The following is a 21,975-nucleotide window of genomic DNA, read 5'->3' as shown; positions in this document are numbered from 1 at the left end:
GAAACTGAACTTGGTGTGCATTATAATGCTAATTTTTATTTCCAGTCAACTGATTTAAATGTTAGAAGTGATTGTTTCAAATACATTTCATAAACTTTTTTTTTTTGAGATCTTGAGTTTTACCCTTAAGCTGATGCTAAATAAGTAACCCAGAAGCAAAAGGCAATTTTATGATCTCTCTTTACATAGGTTTAGAACCTGTATATAATTTTTTCCCTCTCTTTTTTAACATGAAAGTCATACAGGTTATGGCATGGCTTTGTTACTTCATACAATATTATTGTGCATTATATTATATGCAAGTAATAGTGTAATTATATGTAGGACATCAACAATTATTGTAAAACTTATAACATTTTTAATGTATTTAATTGGAATTTCAGAGTACTGAAGTCACCTGACTATATCCTAAAATAAATTTAAAACTTCCATATCCCAGTTTAAGAAGCTATTTGTCACTGTCTCTTTTTAAGATTTAAAATCTTCAAACCACCCCTAGCGCGCAAACGCGCTAAAGGCGAACCTACGCCGGAGGGATAGCTCCCCCTTTCTAGTAACTTCCCCAGTTCGTGGCGTCATCAGTGTGCGTCGCGAGTGAGTTGGGTTGTTTCTGTTCGCCGCTTTGGGAGTGAGGTCGCGTTGTGGAGGACTCGCCTGGAACTGTGCGGTTGAAGTCGCTATGTCGGAGAGTGCAGAGAGTTCTGCGGGGGTCCAGAGCTCCGCTGAATCTTCCGCTCAGGGCTTCGCTGCTGCTGAGCCGCGGATCATCAAAATCACGGTGAAGACTCCCAAGGAGAAGGAAGAGTTTGCTGTGCCTGAGACCAGCAGCATCCAGCAGGTGAGGGGTTGGGGGCAGTGGGTGGGGAGCGCAGCTGGGGGGAGACCCCTGGCCTGTGTTTTCCGCCTCCCGTGCTGGAAGGTGAGGGCCCTTCGCGATGACAAAGCAGCTTATCCGAGCTGTTCTCGGCGCTGCTGGGCGAGTATCGAGGCTGGCCCAGCCTTGGGGAGCGCTGCTGCTAAGTGAGGCTATCGGCAGTGAAGAAACCTGCGTCGTCTCTTCCACGGTTCCTCCCTGTTGCGATGCTGAGAGCCGGCCCGGGAGGTGGACGTAGCTTGTTTCGTAATTCTGAATTGCCCTGCCGAGCTGACTCAGTCTGGCAGTAGGAGGCTCGCTGGCTAACTACTACAACCGTAGAAAACGTATGCACCTACATGGCAGTGCTATAGTGCCAATAATTGGTCTAAAATTTGCTTTAGAAACAGCGAGTAGGCTATGGCAAAGATCTCTTAGAAAAGCCACATTTTTAAATTGTATAAAACTACTACAAATAAAGCACAGCTTCTGCTGTGCTTCAGTGTACTAGTGTCTGATAACTCTGAATTGTTAGGATCTGTGTTCTAAGTTTTTATGAAAATTAGTATCTCATTGTGCCTTTGGTTCAAGTGAAACAGTAGCACCTACTGAATCATTGACACTTTCCTGCAGCACTTCAATTTTTTGGAGGCTTCCATGTGAGTATTTACCAGGACTTAATTTGTTTAGATGAGGAAGCTATGGGTTCAAACTCAAAGAGGGGAACTTTAGGTTAGATATAAGGAAGAAGCTCTTTACTGTGAGCATGGTGAGGCACTGGAACAGGTTGTCCAAGGAAGTGGTGAATGCCCCATCCCTGGCAGTGTTCAAGGCCAGGTTGGATGGAGTCTTGGGTGACATGGTTTAGTGTGTGGTGTCCCTGCCCATGGCAGGGGGTTGGAATTAGATGATCTTAAGGTCTTTTCCAACCCTAACCATTCTATGATTCTATGAAATCATAGGAAAGGTGTGGTCAAAGCATAAGGAAGGTATTTATAAAGCCAGTCTCACTTATTTGTGAAGGATGTAGATATTGCTATGCTAAAATACTTGAAAAGGTGACGTTCCCTGAAGGAGATTGAGCTTACTTAATTTTCTATAAAATTTCTCTGAAATTCAGTGTATGCAACTTGACATCACGGTGGTTGGGTTTTGGTTTTTTTTTTTTTGTTTGTTTGTTTGGGTTTTTTGGGTTTTTTTGTTTGTTTGTTTTGGTTTTTTTTGTGCAGTCGTAACTGCAAACCTCAACAAAAAAGGGTTGCATATGTAAGAGTGTAACTGATGTATAGAGTTGGAGCTTTAAATCATTTGTGGCTGATGAGTCAGAAAACACACATTGTTTTCAGAGTGGAAATGCAAAACGTGAATTAAAAAGCTCTTGAGTAATCTAGCCAGGGTGCTGGCTCTATACATTTTACAGATTCTTGCGCCACCTAGTTGTAAAATTCTTTGTAGTTGTGTTTTGTTTTTTCTAAATCATGCTGGTTCTAATTTAAGGATCCCATTTGTCCTGAAAAACATTTGATTGCAATAATATTGGGGAATTCAGCAATTATAAACAAGCTCATTTAACATGTGAATTTTTAATATATCTGACTTTAATAATGTGATTTCAAATGTGAGTCCCAATGGGAATATCAGGTTTTTCTAGTAAAGAGTTGTCCTAAAAACTGAAATAGTTATACAAGCTAACAAAACCATAAATTTTTACTGAAAAAAAAATCATAAAAATGTAAGTGATTAATAGAACATATTGCTTTAAAATGTCTTCATCGTCTATAGATGTTTTGATATCCCTTTGAGCTGATATTAACAGATTAGATTTACAGTTGAATCTTCCTGTGAAGTAAAACTGCTGCTGCCCCTGTGAGTCTGCCATTTGCTTTGATTCCTGGACAAAATTACAGCTAGAACAAAAAAAAATGCAAGGCTATAGTGTGACTAGTACTGGCTGTATGAATTCCAATCTGTTCTTTTTCAGTATCATGATCTACCTTTCTGTCAGCACTAAAAGAACTTTAGTGCATGAATTGTTTAGCACCAAAGTTAAAGCATTGGGTTTTTTACCATGTTATGTCTTAGTGCACTGAAGCACATCATTGATACACCTGTGTGACTGTTTATGGAGTCAGCCTTGTAATATGCTCTGATTATTCGCATCTCTTTGAAATAAAGAAACCCTGTTCGATTAACTGTTCAAGACTTAGAAATTTTATTTTCCTCAGTATGGAAACTATTAAAAGTGATTTAGAACAATGGTAATTTGATATCATAGAAACCTTTAGAAGCAAATATATTGACTTTACTGATGGCTGATTTGATATTTTCAGGATGCATCTATCTAACCAAGGTACTTGGCAAATGATTTCTGACTGGCAGGTAAGTCGTGGTTTGAGCCCAGCCGGTAACTCGGAACCACGCAGCCACTCACTCACTCCCCCCCCTTCTTTGGATTTAGATTATCTTCCTCCCTTTCTCAAAAACTTCTTCCGCTGTATCACCCCAAACGATGATGTCATCAATGTATTGCAGGTGTTCTGGAGCTTGCCCCTGTTCCAGTGCAGTCTGGATCAATCCATGGCAGATGGTAGGGCTGTGTTTCCACCCCTGGGGCAGTCGGTTCCAAGTGTACTGGACACCCCTCCAAGTGAAAGCAAACTGTGGCCTGCACTCTGCTGCCAAAGGGATTGAGATAAATGCATTGGCAATATCACTTGTGGCATCCCACTTGCCTGCCTTTGACTCCAGTTCATATTGAAGTTCTAGCATGTCTGGTACGGCAGCACTCAATGGTGGTGTGACTTCGTTCAGGCCACGATAGTCTACTGTTAATCTCCACTCTCCATTAGACTTTTGCACTGGCCATATGGGGCTATTAAAGGGTGAGCAGGTCCTGCTGATCACTCCTTGGCTCTCCAGTCTGCGGATCAGCTTATGGATGGGAATCAAGGAGTCTCGGTTGGTGCGATATTGCTGCCGGTGCACTGTTGTGGTCGCAATTGGCACTTGTTGTTCTTCGACCTTCAGCAACCCCACAACAGAAGGATCCTCTGAGAGACCGGGTAAGGGGGACATCTGCTTCTTTTCCTCTGTCTCCAAGGCAGCGATACCAAAAGCCCATCGATACCCTTTTGGGTCACTGAAGTACCCTCTCCTGAGAAAGGCTATGCCAAGGATGCATGGAGCCTCCGAACCAGTCACAATGGGGTGCTTTTGCCACTTCCTCCCAGTCAGGCTGATTTCTGCCTCCAGTACAGTCAACTCTTGGGATCCTCCTGTCACTCCAGAAATACAAATGTGTTCCACCCCTCGATACCTTGATGGCATCAGGGTACACTGTGCACCAGTATCTACTAGAGCCTTATACTCCTGTGGGACTGATGTGCCAGGCCATCTGATCCACACAGTCCAGTAAACCCGATTATCCCTCTCCTCCGCCTGGATGGAGCCAGGGCCCCTCTAATAATGATCACAAGATTGTCCTCTTATGTCTTGTAGAAAGGGATTAGTATTCCTTATCACAGGAGGTGGAGTAAAATCAGCTCTTCCACTCCATCTGGGAAACTGCTCACCAGAGACTGAAGCAGCAGCTTTCCTGGGAGGATCATCCCTGACCATTGTTCTCGTCTTCAGTTCACGCACCCATTGCTCCAGAACTGAGGTAGGTTTTCCATCCCACTTTCTCATGTCTTCTCTGTGATCCCGCAGGTAAAACCATAGGGTGTACCGTGGCGTGTACCTCCTATATTTTCTCTCTCGAGCAGTAGGGCGCCTTCTGTTAACAGTTGAGACTCGGATTGGTAAACGTGGGGAGCTGGATAGATCGGATAAATCATCTCTCAATTGTTTGAACTCCTGGGACAGTTTTTCCACAGCTGAAATGATGGAAGGGGTGAGATTGTCTTTGAACTCTTGGAGTTGACGAATCAGGTAATCCACTGTTGGTGATACTCTGTCATTCCAGGTCATTGATGCCAATGAGGGGACATATGATGATGGTGCACTCTGTGTAAGTTTCCGCCACATGGGTCATGTACATTCGACTTCATCTGGATCTACGGATGCGTTCCTGGCATCCGGCCTACGATAGATCATGTCTAGAATGGCTGATTCCCTCAGGGACTGGATGCCTTTCTCTATCGTGGTCCACTTGGCTGAGCGGCACATAACATCATCCTTGTAGGGAAACCTTTCCTTCACAGGTGGCAAGAGCTGCCTCCAAAGGCTGAGGGCTTGCTTCTCTCTTGCAATCGCTTTGTCAATTCCTCCTTCCCTAGCAAGTGATCCGGCGGGCTCAGCCTCCCGAGTAGCTAGGACTACAGACGCCCACCACCACGCCCGGCTAGCTCAGTCGGTAGAGCATGACACTCTTAATATCACGGTCGTGGGTTTGAGCCCCATGTTGGGCACCACAAAGAACTGTTGTGGTTTGAGCCCAGCTGGTAACTCACAACCACGCAGCCGCTTGCTCACTCCCCCCCTTCTTCCTCCTCCTGGTCCCGGAGGGAGGGGGAGGAGAATCAGAATGAATGTAACCCCCACGGGTTGAGATAAGAGCAGTCCAGTAACTAAGCCTAAGGTATAATACAAAACCACTACTGCTACCACCAATAATAATGATAAGGGAAATAACAAGGGGAGAGGATACAATTGCTCACCACCCGCCGACCGATACCCAGCCCGACCGGAACAGTGATCTGGGCCTTCCGGGTAACTCCCCCCCGGTTTATATACTGGGCATGACGTGCTGTGGTATGTAATACCCCTTTGGCTAGTTTGGGTCAGGTGTCCTGTCTCTGCTTCCTCCCAGCTTCCCCTCCTCCCTGGCAAAGCATGAGACTGAGAAAGTCCTTGGTCGGAGTAAACATTACTTAGCAAGAACTAAAACCATGGGTGTTATCAGCATTGTTCCCAGGCTGAAAGTCAAAACCACAGCACTGCACCAGCTACTAAGAAGGAGAAAAATGACTTCTATAGCTGAACCCAGGACACAGTTGGACTAGATGATTATTGTAGGTCCCTTCCAACTGAGCTATTCTAATGTTTAAAGTGTGGATCTGCTCTGCAAAGTGACTGTACAGAAGTGAAACCAGGACAGCAGGTGTAATAAGTTCTCACTTGGCTTGTGGAGCCTTTTACTGTGGAACAAAAGAGCAGCGTTCTGTTAAGAGTATTTGTTTTTAAGATCATCTGATTTTGAGAATATTTGGTATGGAAATCATTGAGTGTGTAAAGAAGTGGTAGAGTGCTGCTAAGAATGTTCTCGGGGTAAAAAACCTATACTGTTCCCGCCCTTAAAAAAACCCCAACCCCCCCCCCCAAACAAACAAAAACAACAGAAAGCCTGCAACCAAAAAACATTCCACCTCCCAAAAAAAAGGGAGGGGGGAGTTCAGGGGATTTCTTAATAGAAAAAATAGTTAACTTAAGGTGAAATTGTAATGCAGGCAAAGACACTTCAAGACTAGCTTCAGATCTGCTCTAATTCATGCCATGTTGGCAAGGTTTTATGATTTTAGGAGGTTGTGACCTTGAATTAATTTACTTTAGTTAATGCTTGTTTTGTTTTGTGGTTTTTGTTTTGGTTTTTGTGGGGTTTTTTTCTTTTTTTTTTTTTTTCCCCTCAAGTAAACTAGGCCTCTGTCCAGCTACATGATAATCTTGTGTTTGTCTTAATGCCCCTATGTTTTCTTCCCAGTGATACCCCTATTATGTCTAAAATTGATATCACTTTTTACATTATTGTTATTGTATTCAATTACTTGAGCAGTACAGTCAGCTAGTTTCTGTGAACGTGTTAGGTGTTTGGTATGGAGAAACATTCCTTTTCTACAATTTCAAGCCCTTTTTATGTTTGGAGAAAACTGAACACATTTGTGATATTGTAATGGCTAGTACTATTGCAATCAAGTCAAACTTTAATTTTTGAACAGTAAAACAAATTGGCTAAAACCATTGTTTGTAGTATGTACATATTAATAAAAATGGAAGAGTTAGTCCAGTAGAAGAATTAGATGTAAATGTTCATCAATCCCAGGCAGCTGGCAAGACTTTGATCTTTACCTGCTTCTGGTTTTCCTAAGTGCCAAACTATTATAAAGTATTATCTCTAATTTACTGAGATTCTTTTCTGCCTTAATATATATGAAATCCCATTGTTGTCTCCTTTCCCTTCCTCCATTTGCTATCAATTGCATATGTGTAATTTGAGACGCTAAGATGATGCATACTGGATTGATGCAACTTCTTGGGGCAACCTGTTCCAGTGTCTCACTACCCTCATAGTGAAGAATTTTTTCCTAATATCTAATCTAAATCTCCCCTCTTTCAGCTTGAAGCCATTCCCCCTTGTCCTGTCACTGCATGCCCTTGTAAAAATTACAGAATGGTTTGGGTTGGAAGGGACCTTACAGATCATCTAGTTCCAACCCCCCTGCCTTGGGCAGGGACACCAGTCCCTCTCCAGATTTCTTGTGGGCTCCTTTAGGTACTGGAAGACTGTTATAAGGTCTCCCCAGAGTGTTCTCTTTTTCCAGGCTGAACAAGCCCAACTCTCTCAGCCTGTCTTCATAGGAGAGGTGCTCCAGCCATCTGATCATCTTCGTGGTCCTCCTCTGGACTCACTCGAGCAGGCGTACGTCCCTCTTGTGTTGGGGGCCCCAGAGCTGGATGCAGTATTCCAGGAGGGGCCTCACGAGAGTGGTCATATGCTAGCTGGAAAGTGATCCCTTGCACATGCGGATCATCCACATTCATTATTGTAGGAGTCCTTTTGTGGTCCTGGTACACAAGCTATTGTATTCGTTTCTTATTGTAGTGCCATTTTTACAGATCCTCTAATTGCCATGGCTGCATGTTAGTAGAGAAAGGGAAATGTATGTGCTTCGATACCTGCATACAGGCAATATTAGATACTGTGTGGTTAAGTTCTATGAGTATCTTGTTTCCTTAAACGCATGGATAAATAGCTGCTTCTAAAAATATGTAACAAGGTTTAGGATAAACTAAACAATATTGATTGTACTACTGCATCAGCATTCTGAAGACAACTAAGTTGTGGAATTCACTGTAACAACTTATTGTGGAAAAACATGATAGTAAATGAGTCTGGATAAATGTCATTACTCTCTAGTCTGGCACAGTATGGTAGTTATCTATTCTTATGCATTTACTTGTACCAAATTATGAGGATTTCTGCTGGCTTTATGTTGTGGTAGAATATGTATTTGTACTGGTTTTGGCTGAGACAGTTAAATATCTTCATAGTAGCTTGTATGAGACTATGTTTTGGATTTGTGCTGGAAACAGTGTTGATAGAATCATAGAATAGTTAGGGTTGGAAAGGACCTTAAGATCATCTAGTTCCAACCCCCCTGCCATGGGCAGGGACACGTCCCACTAAACCATGTTGCCCAAGTCTCTGTCCAACCTGGCCTTGAACACTGCCAGGGATGGAGCATTCATGACTTCCTTGGGCAACCCATTCCAGTGCCTCACCACCCTCACAGTAAAGAACTTCTTCCTTATATCTAACCTAAACTTCCCCTGTTTAAGTTTGAACCCATTCCCCCTTGTCCTACCACTACAGTCCCTAAGGAAGAGTCCCTCCCCAGCATCCTTGTAGGCCCCCTTCAGATACTGGAAGGCTGCTATGAGGTCTCCACACAGCCTTCTCATCTTCTCAGTTATGTTTTCTTTCTCCTGTCCAGTTGAGAAGGGGGACTGTCTTCAATTAACGACAAGGGGCTTCCTCCTAAATCTGATGTCCCCACCCAGAACCGCTTCGCGGTTCTGCAGGGGGCTAATGAGAAAGCACCCACCACACCTAATGAGCATCCTGCTGATGCACCAGTAAAGAGGATCGCTACTGGTGCCTCCAGGAAAAAGAGGAGGGTCATAGTAGTAGGGGACTCTACTTTGAAAGGCACAGAGGCGCTCATCTGCCGGCCTGATCCGGTCTCGAGGGAGGTGTGTTGCCTGCCAGGGGCTCGGATCAGGGATGTTGCTGAGAGGCTGCCTGCTCTAGTAAGTCCTGCTGACTATTACCCCCTCCTAGTAGTCCATGTGGGTGCTAGAGATATAGATAGCAGTAGCCTGGAGAACATTAAGAAGGACTACAGAGCCCTGGGAGAGGTGGTTAGGGGCTCTGGAGCTCAGATAGTTTTTTCATCGATTCTCCAGGACAAAGGGGAGGACCTTAAAAAAGCTGGGCGTGTTTGGCAGGTTAATAAATGGTTAGAATGCTGGTGCCATAGTCAGGGGTTTGGCTATTTAGAACATGGGGCTCCATTTGGGAGGCCAGATCTACTGGAGGCTGGTGGAGCTGGTCTGACAAAGAAGGGGAAGAGCTGTTTTGGTAGGAGGCTTGCCAGGCTGGTCAGGAAAGCTTTAAACTAGATGTGTTGGGGGAGGGGAGCATTGATCCATCCCAACATTCCTGGTCAGTTGCCAGCACCTGTAATAAGTGCTTGGAGCGATGTAGAGATGTTCCAGCTGCCCCAGCCGTTGAGTCGGCTGCATTTGGAGCTCAGCTAAGGTGCCTCTATACAAACGCCCGTAGTATGGGGAACAAACAAGAGGAATTAGAGATGTGTGCAAGGCTACAGGAATATGATGTCATTGGTATCACAGAAACATGGTGGGATGGCTCCTATGACTGGAGTGTCAGAATGGAAGGTTACAGGCTGTTTAGAAAAGACAGGCCAGGCAGATGGGGAGGGGGCGTTGCTATCTATGTCAGTGATAGGCTAGAGAGTATGGAACTCTGTCTGGGGACGGGTGATGAGGTAACAGAGTGTTTGTGGGTCAGGATCAAAGGGAAAACAGCAACGGGGGACATTACGGTGGGGATCTGTTACAGGCCGCCTGATCAAGAGGACTCTGTGGATGAAGCGCTCTACAGACAGATAGGAGCAGCCTCACGCTCGCAGGCCCTGGTCCTCATGGGGGACTTCAACTATCCTGACATCTGTTGGAGGGACGGTACGGCCCGGCACAAGCAATCCAGGAGGTTCCTCGATTGTGTGGAAGACAACTTCCTCTTTCAAGCAGTAGAGGAGCCGACGAGGAGAGGTGCCATGCTGGACCTTGTGCTCACCAACAGGGAGGGACTGGTTGGAAATGTAACGCTCCAGGGCAGCCTTGGCTCTAGTGATCACGAGATGGTTGAGTTTGAGATCCTCAGGACGGTGAGAAGAGCGTGCAGCAAGCTCACTGCCCTGGACTTCAAGAAAGCAGACTTTGGCCTCTTCAGGAACCTCCTTAGTAAGGTTTCATGGGATACAGTCCTAGAGGGCAGGGGGGCCCAAGACTGCTGGTCGATATTCAAGGATCACCTGCTACGTGCTCAGGAGTGTTGCATCCCGACTAGAAGAAAGTGCAGCAGGAGGGCCAGGAGACCTCCATGGATGGACAAGGAGCTGCTGAGGAAAATTAGAGGGAAAAAAGAAGCTTATAGAAGGTGGAAGCGAGGAGAGGCGGCCTGGGAAGAATGTAGGAGCATTGCCCGGGAAGCTAGGGACCAGGTTAGGAAAGCTAAGGCCCAGCTAGAATTAGGTTTGGCAAGGGATGTAAAAGATAACAGGAAAGGATTCTATAGATAGGTAGCAAATAAAAGACAGACTAGGGACAATGTAGGCCCTCTCCAGAAGCTATCAGGAGAACTGGCTACCCTGGATTTGGAGAAGGCTGAGGTTCTTAATGACTTCTTTGCCTCAGTCTTCACCAGCAAATGCTCTGACCACACCACCCAAGTCTTGGAAAGCAAATGCAGGGACTGTGAGAACGAATACCTTAGGCCCACTGTAGGAGAGGATCAGGTTCGAGACCATCTTAAGAACCTGAACGTGCACAAGTCCATGGGACCTGATGAAATCCATCCACGTGTCCTGAAGGAGCTGGCGAATGAAGTTGCTAAGCCACTGTCCATCATATTCGAAAAATCCTGGCAGTCAGGTGAAGTTCCTGATGACTGGAAGAAGGGTAATATAACCCCCATTTTCAAGAAGGGGAAGGTGGAAGACCCAGGGAACTACAGACCAGTCAGCCTCACCTCTGTGCCTGGCAAAATCTTGGAACAGTTTCTCCTGGAAAACATGCTAAGGCACATGAAAAACAATGAGGTGGTTGGTGACAGCCAACATGGCTTCACTAAGGGGAAATCCTGCCTGACCAGTCTGGTGGCCTTCTATGATGGAGCCACGGAACTGATGGATAGCGGCAGAGCAGTTGATGTCATCTACCTGGACTTGTGCAAAGCGTTCGACACTGTCCCGCATGACATCCTTGTCTCTAAATTGGAGAGACATCAATTTGATAGATGGACCACTCGGTGGATAAAAAACTGGCTCGATGGCCGCACGCAAAGAGTTGTGGTAAATGGCTCGATGTCCAGCTGGAAACCTGTAACGAGTGGTGTCCCTCAGGGATCGGTGTTGGGACCGGTCCTGTTCAACATCTTTGTCGGCGACATGGACAGTGGGATTGAGTGCGCCCTCAGCAAGTTTGCCGACGACACCAAGCTGTGTGGTTCGGTTGATACGCTGGAGGGAAGGGATGCCATCCAGAGGGACCTTGACACACTTGTGAGGTGGGCCGATGCCAACCTTATGAAGTTTAACCAAGCCAAGTGTAAGGTCCTACACCTGGGTCGGGGCAATCCCAGGCACTGCTACAGGCTGGGCAGAGAAGAGATTCAGAGCAGCCCTGCAGAAAAGGACTTGGGGGTGTTGGTTGACGAGAAGCTTAACATGAGCCGGCAGTGTGCGCTTGGAGCCCAGAAAGCCAACCGTATCCTGGGCTGCATCAAAAGAAGCATGACCATCAGGTCGAAGGAGGTGATCCTGCCCCTCTACTCTGCTCTCGTGAGACCTCACTTGGAGTACTGTGTACAGTTCTGGTGTCCTCAACTTAAAAAGGACATGGAGCTGTTGGAGCGAGTCCAGAGGAGGGCCACAAGGATGATAAGAGGGCTGGAGCACCTCCCGTATGAAGGCAGGCTGAGAGAGTTGGGGCTGTTCAGCCTGGAGAAGAGAAGGCTGCGTGGTGACCTCCTAGCAGCCTTCCAGTATCTGAAGGGGGTCTACAAGGATGCTGGGGAGGGACTCTTCCTTAGGGACTGTAGTGGTAGGACAAGGGGTAATGAGTTCAAACTTAAACAGGGGAAGTTTAGACTAGATATAAGGAAGAAGTTCTTTACAGTGAGGGTGGTGAAGCACTGGAATGGGTTGCCCGGGGGGGTTGTGGATGCTCCATCCCTGGCGGTGTTCAAGGCCAGGTTGGACAGAGCCTTGAACCACGTGGTTTAGGGCAAGGTGTCCCTGCCCATGGCAGGGGGGTTGGAACTAGATGATCTTAAGGTCCTTTCCAACCCTTACGATTCTAGGATTCTATGATTCTATGATATGGCTAAGGAAGTTGGGGCTCTTCAGCCTGGAGAAGTGTAAAACTGCTGTGCAACAGCAGCTGAAAGAGAGAGGAGTGAGAATAAGTGAAACAACTCTGCAAACACCAGGGTCAGTGAAGATGGAGGAGGTGCTCCAGGTGCCAGAGCAGAGGTTCCCTTGCAAGCCTATGGTGAAGACCATGGTGAGGCAGGCTGTCCCCCTGCAGCCCATAGAGGTTAATGGTGGAGCAGATATCTACCCTGCAGCCCATGGAGGGCTCCATGTCAGAGCAGGTGGATGTGCCCTGAAGGAACCTGTGACCCCATGGAGAGCCCATGTGGAGAGTTTTATCGAACTCTGGATGGAAGAAAGAGGACATGATAAAATACAGCTAGTAAAGTTAGAAACAACTGGGTGAGAAAAACATATGAAGCAAGGACGCTGTGTCCTTGACTAATGGGGGAGTTGGCTGAAGGCCGGAGAAGTGTTAAAAACAGGGTCTGTATAACCACAAGAGTTTCAGGAACAAGGAGGTATGGGCGGGGATGACATTTGACTGTAAGCCAATGATGAGCTAGCTTTTGCACTATGTATGAGGCTTATTATCATGTCTATATAACCGCAGCCTGTTGGTGAAATAAACGAGATTTGCTGATCATTCCCTGGGTGGTCGTGTTGCAATTTCTCCCACCTTCTCCGACAAATGGCGACCCCAACGTGATAATCGGCGACCACGGCGGAGCGGCGAGTGAGCTCGGGTCCTTTAGCAGCGAGGACGGCAACTTAGCGCCGACAAGAGAAGAGAGCGGTGCCATGCCCTGGGTGATCTCAGCGGAGAGCCTGGCCGATACGTGCTGCCGAGACCTTGTGGGGCTGCAACAGCGCTGACGAGTAACAAAGAGATGGAAAGGCAAGCAGCATATGATTTATTTACATGCTTTTTAAAAAAGCGGCAGATAAAAGGGATAGACCTCCAAAAGGAGCTCCCTGGGCTTTTAGCCTATGGCTATGCGAAGGGTTGTTTTCAGAACCCACATACTGTTCATGAGCTAGAGGAGTGGCGGAAATTTGGCGATAAGATGTGGGAGGCTGTATTAGATGATGATAAGACAGCGAAAAAGCTGGGAAAGTTGTGGAGGGTGGTGCATAATGAGTTATTACAGTATCAGGTAGAAAAAGGGGCAGCCCATCACGCCACGGCAGCTCAAGAGAAGAATAAGAGATATACCGGTTGGTCAGACTGCCCATTACCCCCTGCTGTGTCCACGGTTGTATTGCCGCCACTGGCTGGTGAAGGGTCTGAAGATCCTCTCCCTATGCCTTTCCCCAAACCCCCTTTTTCAGCGGCTGTGGCGAATGTGCCAACTGCCCCCCCCGCTCCGTGTCCGGAGGAGCCACCACCACCATCTCCAATTAGCAATGAGCCTATCCCTGGGGCAGAAAGTGACCTAGCGGGGGCTATTGCAAAGGAGAGGAGGGAAGCGTGGGCGGCATTGGCAAAAGAATGCCTGGAGCTTGGGGATGGGGAGGCAATGGAGACAGCAAAAGAGCTGGCTTGTCCGGTGGTTTTCACTCCGCTGGCGGGAGGTGGACTTCAGGCCACGATTACCGCATTAGATTGGAAACTTTTGTCACAGCTATGATCTACAGTTAGCCAATTTGGGGCTAAAAGTGAGCCAGTCAAACAGATGCTAGACTATATCTGGGGAACACATATTTTATTGCCAGCTGATTGTCGGGGAATAGTTAAGCTTATCTTTACACAGCATCAACAACTTTTATTTAATGCGCATTGGCAAAATCTATGCCAACAGAGTGTGATGATGAATCGGGCTGTCGGAGACCCGTTGCAGGGAGTCACCCTAGAAGAACTAATGGGATTGGGACCCTTTTTGCGTACTGAGGCTCAGACTCTAATCGGCCCTGATAAATGTCGGGAAGCCATGCGGCTGGCAAGGGAAGCAATGGATAGGGTGAAAGAGCCGGGGGGGATTCCGTCCTATATGGGGATAAAACAGGGTAGAGACGAAACATTTGGCAGTTTTATTGATAAGATCGCTAAAGGCACGATGCTTAAGCAATGTGCTCTTCAAAACTGCAATGCCACCACCAGAAGTGTATTAAACACCATGGGCGCGGACTGGAGTATTGAAGAAGCTCTAGACCGCCTAGCCAGTATCCCAGTGGGGCCACAGGCAATGTTGGTAGAGGCGATAAAAGAATTAGGTTTAGGACTGAAGGAACAGGCACAGGCAAGTCAAAATCAGGTACTAGCTGCTCTTGCACCCCTGCAAGCCTCTGCAATAAGTAATCCTAGAGCTCCACCTAGTGGTCGAATCAAATGCTATCGTTGTGGAGGCGCAGGACATATGCGTCGAGAATGTCAAGCCTCAGGACTGTGGTGCCAAAAATGCCGCTCGGACTCTCATAATACTACGGCGTGCCGGCGGCGGCCGGGAAACTCCAATGCCAGCGCGTCGCAACGCAGCAGCAGCCGCGCTCAGACACAAGTAGCTGCCGCCAACCAGTGCACATTACACCACACCAACATGACATCTTGCAACAGATAATGGATCGAGTCACAACGGGCCAAGTTCAACGTCGCGACCCAGAGCTACCCGTCGATCTCACGATTTGGTGTGGCGAACAGTACCCATTAGCTGCCCTGACGCAGCTTAAAAGGAAAACGGGGGAGCTATGGGTATTGGAGTGGATCTCGCCTACGCTGCAACAAAACGGATCTGGCAAAGGTGATATATTGGGGAAGGGGATATCTATGTGTTTCTACCCCTACAGGAAACATATGGGTACCATCACGATGGACTAAGCCTGCCCTTAATGTTCCTGATACCCCGGAACTTAACAGAGGCAGACAGGAAGAGGATTGAAGATAAAGCACTCCTTACGCTACAGCCCCTGCGGCATCAACTAAGTGACCATCTGAGAAACCTCAGTGAGACTGAGAAAAGCCATTGGACACTCGGGGACTGGATTGAAAATATTGAGGCTTGGCAAAGACTTAATATCCGCGGGCCTAGGGGGAATAAGTGTCTTGAGTGTGACAATCAGGATTGCGCCGCTTGGACAGCATTGAGGTGTGGAGGCTGCAATCAGACCTTCTGGTTAGAGCAGTCTCTGATCACCAACCTCTGGTGCAATGGGTGTGCCTTCCAACATTATAACACTACCTGGGAGAGTGAATTGCAAGCGAAAACTGGGCTAAGGACACACCTTGCAGTACAGCTTTTGAAACCGTAGAACAAAAGATTTTAGCTTATTTGCGTTGGGAACTAGAGCAGGTGGTTTATAGAATAACTGTTCAAAATCAGTCTAGTATATTAGCCGTTAGGTGTAGAAAGAGAATACCTATATCACAACACTCGATTGTAGGACCATTACGTGGAGACCCCGAAGAAGAGTTAGATCTACTCTTACAACGTCTCAAGGGCCTAAGGGTAAGAAAGCTAGGACAAGTCAGATTGAAGGGAACAAGGAAGGATAAGTACAAATCAGGAAAGAAAGCGAATTGATACAATGGGATATCACATAATATTTGCTATTATTACTCTGCCTAGTGTGGTATGCATTACACGATTTAACCAGCCTAGAGAGAACATTTGGGTGACATTAGCGAATCAAACCAATCAAACCTCGCTTTGCCTTAGTCTGGGAGGAGTCACCAACCCTTTTCGTACATGTTTAGTCGGCCTACCAATATGGGAACCTGGAGAATTTTGTGGTTGGGTCAACAATGGAACCCTCTGTAAAACGACTATGAAGACCACGAGAGCTAGTTCCGGTACCAGTGAACAGATGTTTCCGGATGGCCATAGGCAGTGTCAGCTAATACTGTCTCTTAATGCCACCTTACACTCCCCTCCTGAAGAGTTAGATCTCTTTGGGAGCGCCAATGCTAGCCTTGGAAACAATACTGAGGGGGATTGGGTAAGCTTCACCCCCATTAACCCTCAAAATTGGAATGTGCATAGAAAAGATTGGGCTACTTTAGACTCAGCACTGGAGTCAAGCATGGTTTTCAAACAATTGTATTCAAACTGTAATGGTAGTAGTGTTACTACCCCAAAAAGACTGCCTGATAGGATATTCCTTATTTGTGGAGATAGAGCTTGGAATGGCATACCTGCCCAGCCACAGGGAGGACCATGTTATTTGGGAAAATTAACCTTATTTCACCCCAACATGTCATTATTACTAAAATGGAATAGTAGTAGTGCAAATAGTACAAGGACCAAGCGTAGCGTACACGAACTACAATGCACTAACGTTGGCAGCCCAAACTTTTGGAGTGATCTCCGGCTTATCATGACAGCGATATTTGTACCGGGTGTGGCAGCCGGTAAAGCCATGAAACTCGCGGAACAGTTAGGATGCTGGACCAAAGATGAATTTAATAAGACATCTCAGATACTTGACATGCTCACTAGCGATGTACAGAGCATAAACCATGCAGTGCTACAAAACAGGGCCACTATCGATTTTCTTCTATTAGCTCAGGGACATGGGTGCGACGAATTTGAAGGTATGTGTTGCATGAACCTCTCGGACCATGCAGTTTCTATCCACACCAAGATTAAGCAGTTGCAACAAGGGCTACATTTATTAAAAAAGGAAGGTGGTTTAGGAATCGAAAACTGGCTAAAGGGGTTGGGAATTGGCCCATGGCTAAGGAGTCTTATAATGTACGCAATAGGGTTTTTGGGTGTGATATTGTTACTATTGCTCCTTCTGCCCTGTATACTCAATTGTATTCGAGGTATGATTATCAATGCAACGCAGAAAATATGGCAGACGAGCCTCCTCGCCCAAAAGGAAAACGGGGGAGATGTGGAGAGTTTTATCGAACTCTGGATGGAAGAAAGAGGACATGATAAAATACAGCTGGTAAAGTTAGAAACAACTGGGTGAGAAAAACATATGAAGCAAGGACGCTGTGTCCTTGACTAATGGGGGAGTTGGCTGAAGGCCGGAGAAGTGTTAAAAACAGGGTCTGTATAACCACAAGAGTTTCAGGAACAAGGAGGTATGGGCGGGGATGACATTTGACTGTAAGCCAATGATGAGCTAGCTTTTGCACTATGTATGAGGCTTATTATCATGTCTATATAACCGCAGCCTGTTGGTGAAATAAACGAGATTTGCTGATCATTCCCTGGGTGGTCGTGTTGCAATTTCTCCCGCCGTCTCCGACAAGCCCACGCTGGAGCAATCTTATCCTGAAGGACTGTATCCTGTGGAAAGGGCCTATGCTGGAGAAGTTCATGAAGGACTGTCTCTCATGGGTGGGACTCCAAGGGAGCAGGGGAAGAGCATGAGGAGGAAGGAGCAGAAGAGACAAGAAGTGATGAACTGACTGCAACCCCCATTCCCCATCCCCCTGGGGTGCTTGGGGGGAGGAGGTAATGAAGTCGGGACTGAAGCTGAGCCTGGGAAGAAGGAAGCGGTGGGGGGATTGTGGAGTTTTTGGGTTTTTGGTTGGTTTTTTTTTTTGGGGGGGGGGTGTTGTTTGTTTTTATTTCTCATTATCCTACTCTGATTTGATTGGAAGTAAATTAATTTAATTTCCCCAAGTTGAGTCTTTTTTGCCTGCGATGGTAATTGGTGAGTGATCTTCCTGTCCTTATCTCAACCCATGAGCCTTTCGTCATATTTTCTCTCCTCCTCTGACCAGTTGAGGAGGAGAGTGACAGAGTGGCTTGGTGGGTACCTGGTGGCTAGCCAAGGTCAACCTACCACAATGTATGAATAATTTAGGTAAGGAATCCACTTCAGACAGGAATGGATTAAATGGCTTCCTAGAATGCTTGCAAGTCTAAATATTACCTGTACGAAGGTTGACTTGATGTCTTTCTAAGAACTGAAGTCAACTCTGTGTGAACAGACTTCTAACTGACCAAATGCTACCTGCTATACAGACAGAAAGATTTCTTACCTCTGTTGTGTCTCAGGCTCATTTTTTGGGGATCTGTTTTATCTCTTCCTATACTAGAAACCTTTTCATTTAGGGACTCGCCTTTTAAGTATAATACAGTGAGGTTTTCCTTTTTTTAGACCTGCCTCTTACAAACTATAATTATTTAATATTAAGTCACTGCAAGATTAATATTTGGGGTTCCTGTATGAGATTTCACCAACATATTGAGTGAAAGGGAGATCCCAACAGCTGACTGTACTGGAGGCTGAAATCAGCCTGACTGGGAAGGAGTGGCAAAAGCACCCCATTGTGACTGGTCCAGAGGCTCCATGCATCCTTGGCATAGACTATCTCAGGAGAGGGTATTTCAAGGACCCAAAAGGGTACCGATGGGCTTTTGGTATCGCTGCCTTGGAGACAGAGGAAATTAAGCAGCTGTCCACCTTGCCCGGTCTCTCAGAGGATCTTTCTGTTGTGGGGTTGCTGAAGGTTAAAGAACATGTGCCAGTTGCCACCACAGCAGTGCACTGGTGGCAATATCGCACCAACCAAGACTCCCTGATTCCCATCCATAAGCTGATCCGCAGACTGGAGAGCCAAGGAGTGATCAGCAGGACCCGCTCACCCTTTAATAGCCCCATATGGCCAGTGTGAAAGTCTAATGGAGAGTGGAGACTAACAGTAGGCTATCGTGGCCTGAATGGAGTCACGCTGCCTCTGAGTGCTGCCATGCCGGACATGCTAGAACTTCACTATGAACTGGAGTCAAAGGCAGGCAAGTGGGATGCCACAATTGATATTGCCAATGCATTTATCTCAATCCCTTTGGCAGCAGAGTGCAGGCCACAGTTTGCTTTTACTTTAGAGGGGCCTCCAGTACACTTGGAACTGACTGCCCCAGGGGTGGAAACACAGCCATACCATCTGCCGTGGATTGATCCAGACTGCACTGGAACAGGGGCAAGCTCCAAAACACCTGCTATATGTTGATGACAACATTATGTAGAACAATACAGCAGAAAAAGTTTTTGAGAAAGAGAAGAAAATAATCCAAATCCTGCTGAAAGGCAGTTTTGCCATTAAACAAATTAAGGTCAAGGGACCTGCACAGGAGATCCAATTTTGGGGAATAAAATAGCATGATGGACAGTTTCAGATGCCAATGGATGTGATCACCAAAATAACAATATCTCTACCAACTAATAAGAAAGAAACACAAGCTTTCTTAGGTGTTGCTTTTTTTTTTTTGAGAATGCACATCCCAAATTACAGTCTGATTGTAAGCCCCCTCTATCAATTGACCTGGAATAAGAAGGATTTCAATTGAGTCCCTGAGCAACAACAAGCCTTTGAGCAAATTAAATGAGAGATAATTTATGCAGTAGCCCTTGGGCCAGTCCAGACCAGGCAAGATGTGAAAAATGTGCTTACACTGTAGCCGGGGAGAATAGTCCTACCTGGAGCCTCTGGCAGAAAGCTCCAGGGGAGACTCGAGGTCAACCCCTCGGCTTTTGGAGTCGAGGATACAGAGGATCTGAGGCCAGCTACACTCCCAATGAAAAAGAGATACTGGCAGCCTATGAAGGGGTTCGAGCTGCTTCAGAAGTGATTGGCACTGAAGCACAGCTCCTCCTGGCACCCCGGTTGCCTGTGCTGGGCTGGATGTTCAAAGGGAGGGTTTCCTCTACACATCATGCAGCTGATGCTACATGGACTAAGTGGGTTGCACTGATCACACAGCAAGATCAAATAGAACATCCCAGTTGTCAATGAATCTTGGAAGTCATCATGGACTGGCCAGAGGGCAAAGTTTTTGGAATATCACCAGAGGAGGAGGTGATGCCTGCTGAAGAGGCCCCACTGTATAATAAGCTGCCATAAAGTAAGAAGCAATATGACTTGTTTACTCATGGGTCCTGCCTGTTCTGGGTTCAGCTATAGCAGTCATTTTTCTCCTTCTTAGTAGCCGGTGCAGTGCTGTGTTTTTTTAACTTTCAGCCTGGGAACAACGCTGATAACACCGATGTTTTTAGTTGTTGCTAAGTAATGTTTACTCTGATCGGGGACTTTCTCAGTCTCATGCTTTGCCAGGGAGGAGGGGAAGCCAGGAGGAAGCAGAGACAGGACACCTGACCCAAACTGGCCAAAGGGGTATTCCATACCATGGCACGTCATGCCCAGTGTATAAACCGGGGGGAGGTACCCGGAAGGCCCAGATCACTGCTCAGGTTGGGCTGGGTATCGGTCGGCGGGTGGTGAGCAATTGTATCCTCTCCCCTTGTTATTTCACTAATCGTCATTATCATTGGTGGTAGCAGTAGTGGTTTTGTATTATACCTTAGTTGCGGGACTGCTCTTATCTCAGCCCGTGGGAGTTACATTCTTCCGATTCTCCTCCCCATCCCTCCGGGAGCAGGGGGAGGAAGAAGGGGGGGAGTGAGCGAGCAGCTGCATGGTTCTGAGTTACCGGCTGGGCTCAAACCACGACACTGCCGTATTGGAGGAAAGCATCAGGGATGGAAGGCAGCTGTATGGAGTCCCCTACGACAAGTTGCAGAAACTGCTTGAAGGAGATAGCAAGTTGAGTCAGTTTGCAGAGGTGAAAGCCATCCAGTTGGCCTTGGACATTGCTGAACCAGAAAAGTGGCCAGTACTTTATCTCTCTACTGACTCATGGATGGTGACAAATGCCCTGTGGGGGTGGTTGCAGCAATGAAAGCAGAGTAACTGGCAACACAGAGGTGAACCCATCTGGGCTGCTGCATTGTGGCAAGATATCACTGCCCGGGTGGAGAACCTGGTGGTGAAGGTATGCCATGTAGATGCTCATGTACCCAAGGGTTGGCCCACTGAGGAGCATCAGAATGACCAACAGGTGGATCAAGCTGCTAAGATTGAAGTGGCTCAGGTGAATTTAGATTGGCAACATAAGGGTGGATTATTATGAGCTTGGTGTGCCCATGACACCTCAGGCCATAAATGTTAATGAAGAATGGACTTTGATGAAACCGGACGAGCACAGCGGTGATGAAATAATTTCTGCTACCCTGAAAGACTGTCATGACAGATGGAGCCCAAAGTCATGGACTGAATGAGCTCAATGATCTTTTATAGGGATGGTCCATAGAGTAAAGGAATGATATGTGTATGTGTGTATATATACTACTCTTTTCAGTGCCTGCACAAATGTGGACTGAATTAACATAATGTGTTTTTGCATCCTCAGCATGTCAGCAATGGATGATTTCAATAGCATGTGTACTACCATGTATGTAATGTGTTGTGGGTACATGCCTGACTGAAATGACAGTATAGTCTTTAAGTGACACCAAATTTTTTATTGCCACCTGTATACTTAGTGATCTAGATATGAAACAGTTGACTTTAATTGTATAGGAAAATTGATTTCCCATCTTCCTTTGGATAAAAAGTTGAGATAACTTACTGAAGTGTTTCTAGGTTGTATAAAGCAAAACATATCGTACAAGTGGATTAATGTAATAAATGTGAGCAAAATATAGTTATTCCTTAAAGATTAAAAGATTAGTAGTTCAGTATTCAATTACATAACTATATAATATTCACTTCTGTTTAGTTCAAAGAAGAAATCTCTAAGCATTTCAAGTCCCACAGTGATCAGCTTGTTTTGATATTTGCTGGAAAAATTTTAAAAGATCAAGATACTTTGATTCAGCATGGAATTCATGATGGACTTACTGTTCACCTGGTCATCAAAACACAAAACAGGTAACCTGACTGATTAGCAATCTTTTTACCTCTAAGTAGTAAAAGTATTTTTAATTTCT

The 21,975-nt window shown here is 46.2% G+C and overlaps 1 protein-coding gene and 1 non-coding gene across 2 annotated transcripts in view; both read left to right on the top strand.

Moving 5' to 3' along the window:
- Positions 1 to 679: 679 nt before the first annotated feature.
- Positions 680 to 21,975, top strand: part of LOC115619183 (ubiquilin-1-like) — a 41,669-nt gene continuing 20,373 nt past the window's right edge. The window contains 2 exon segments of the mRNA XM_030511231.1: positions 680 to 838; positions 21,765 to 21,916. Coding sequence (XP_030367091.1) covers positions 680 to 838; positions 21,765 to 21,916 — 311 coding nt within the window.
- TRNAK-CUU lies at positions 5,190 to 5,262 on the top strand. Its single transcript has one exon. It is a non-coding gene; the product is annotated as a tRNA-Lys (tRNA).

This window comes from Strigops habroptila, chromosome W (genome assembly GCF_004027225.2).
Source record: "Strigops habroptila isolate Jane chromosome W, bStrHab1.2.pri, whole genome shotgun sequence".
NCBI classification, from domain to species: Eukaryota; Metazoa; Chordata; class Aves; order Psittaciformes; family Psittacidae; genus Strigops; species Strigops habroptila.
This window is presented reverse-complemented; position numbering and strand designations above follow the sequence as displayed.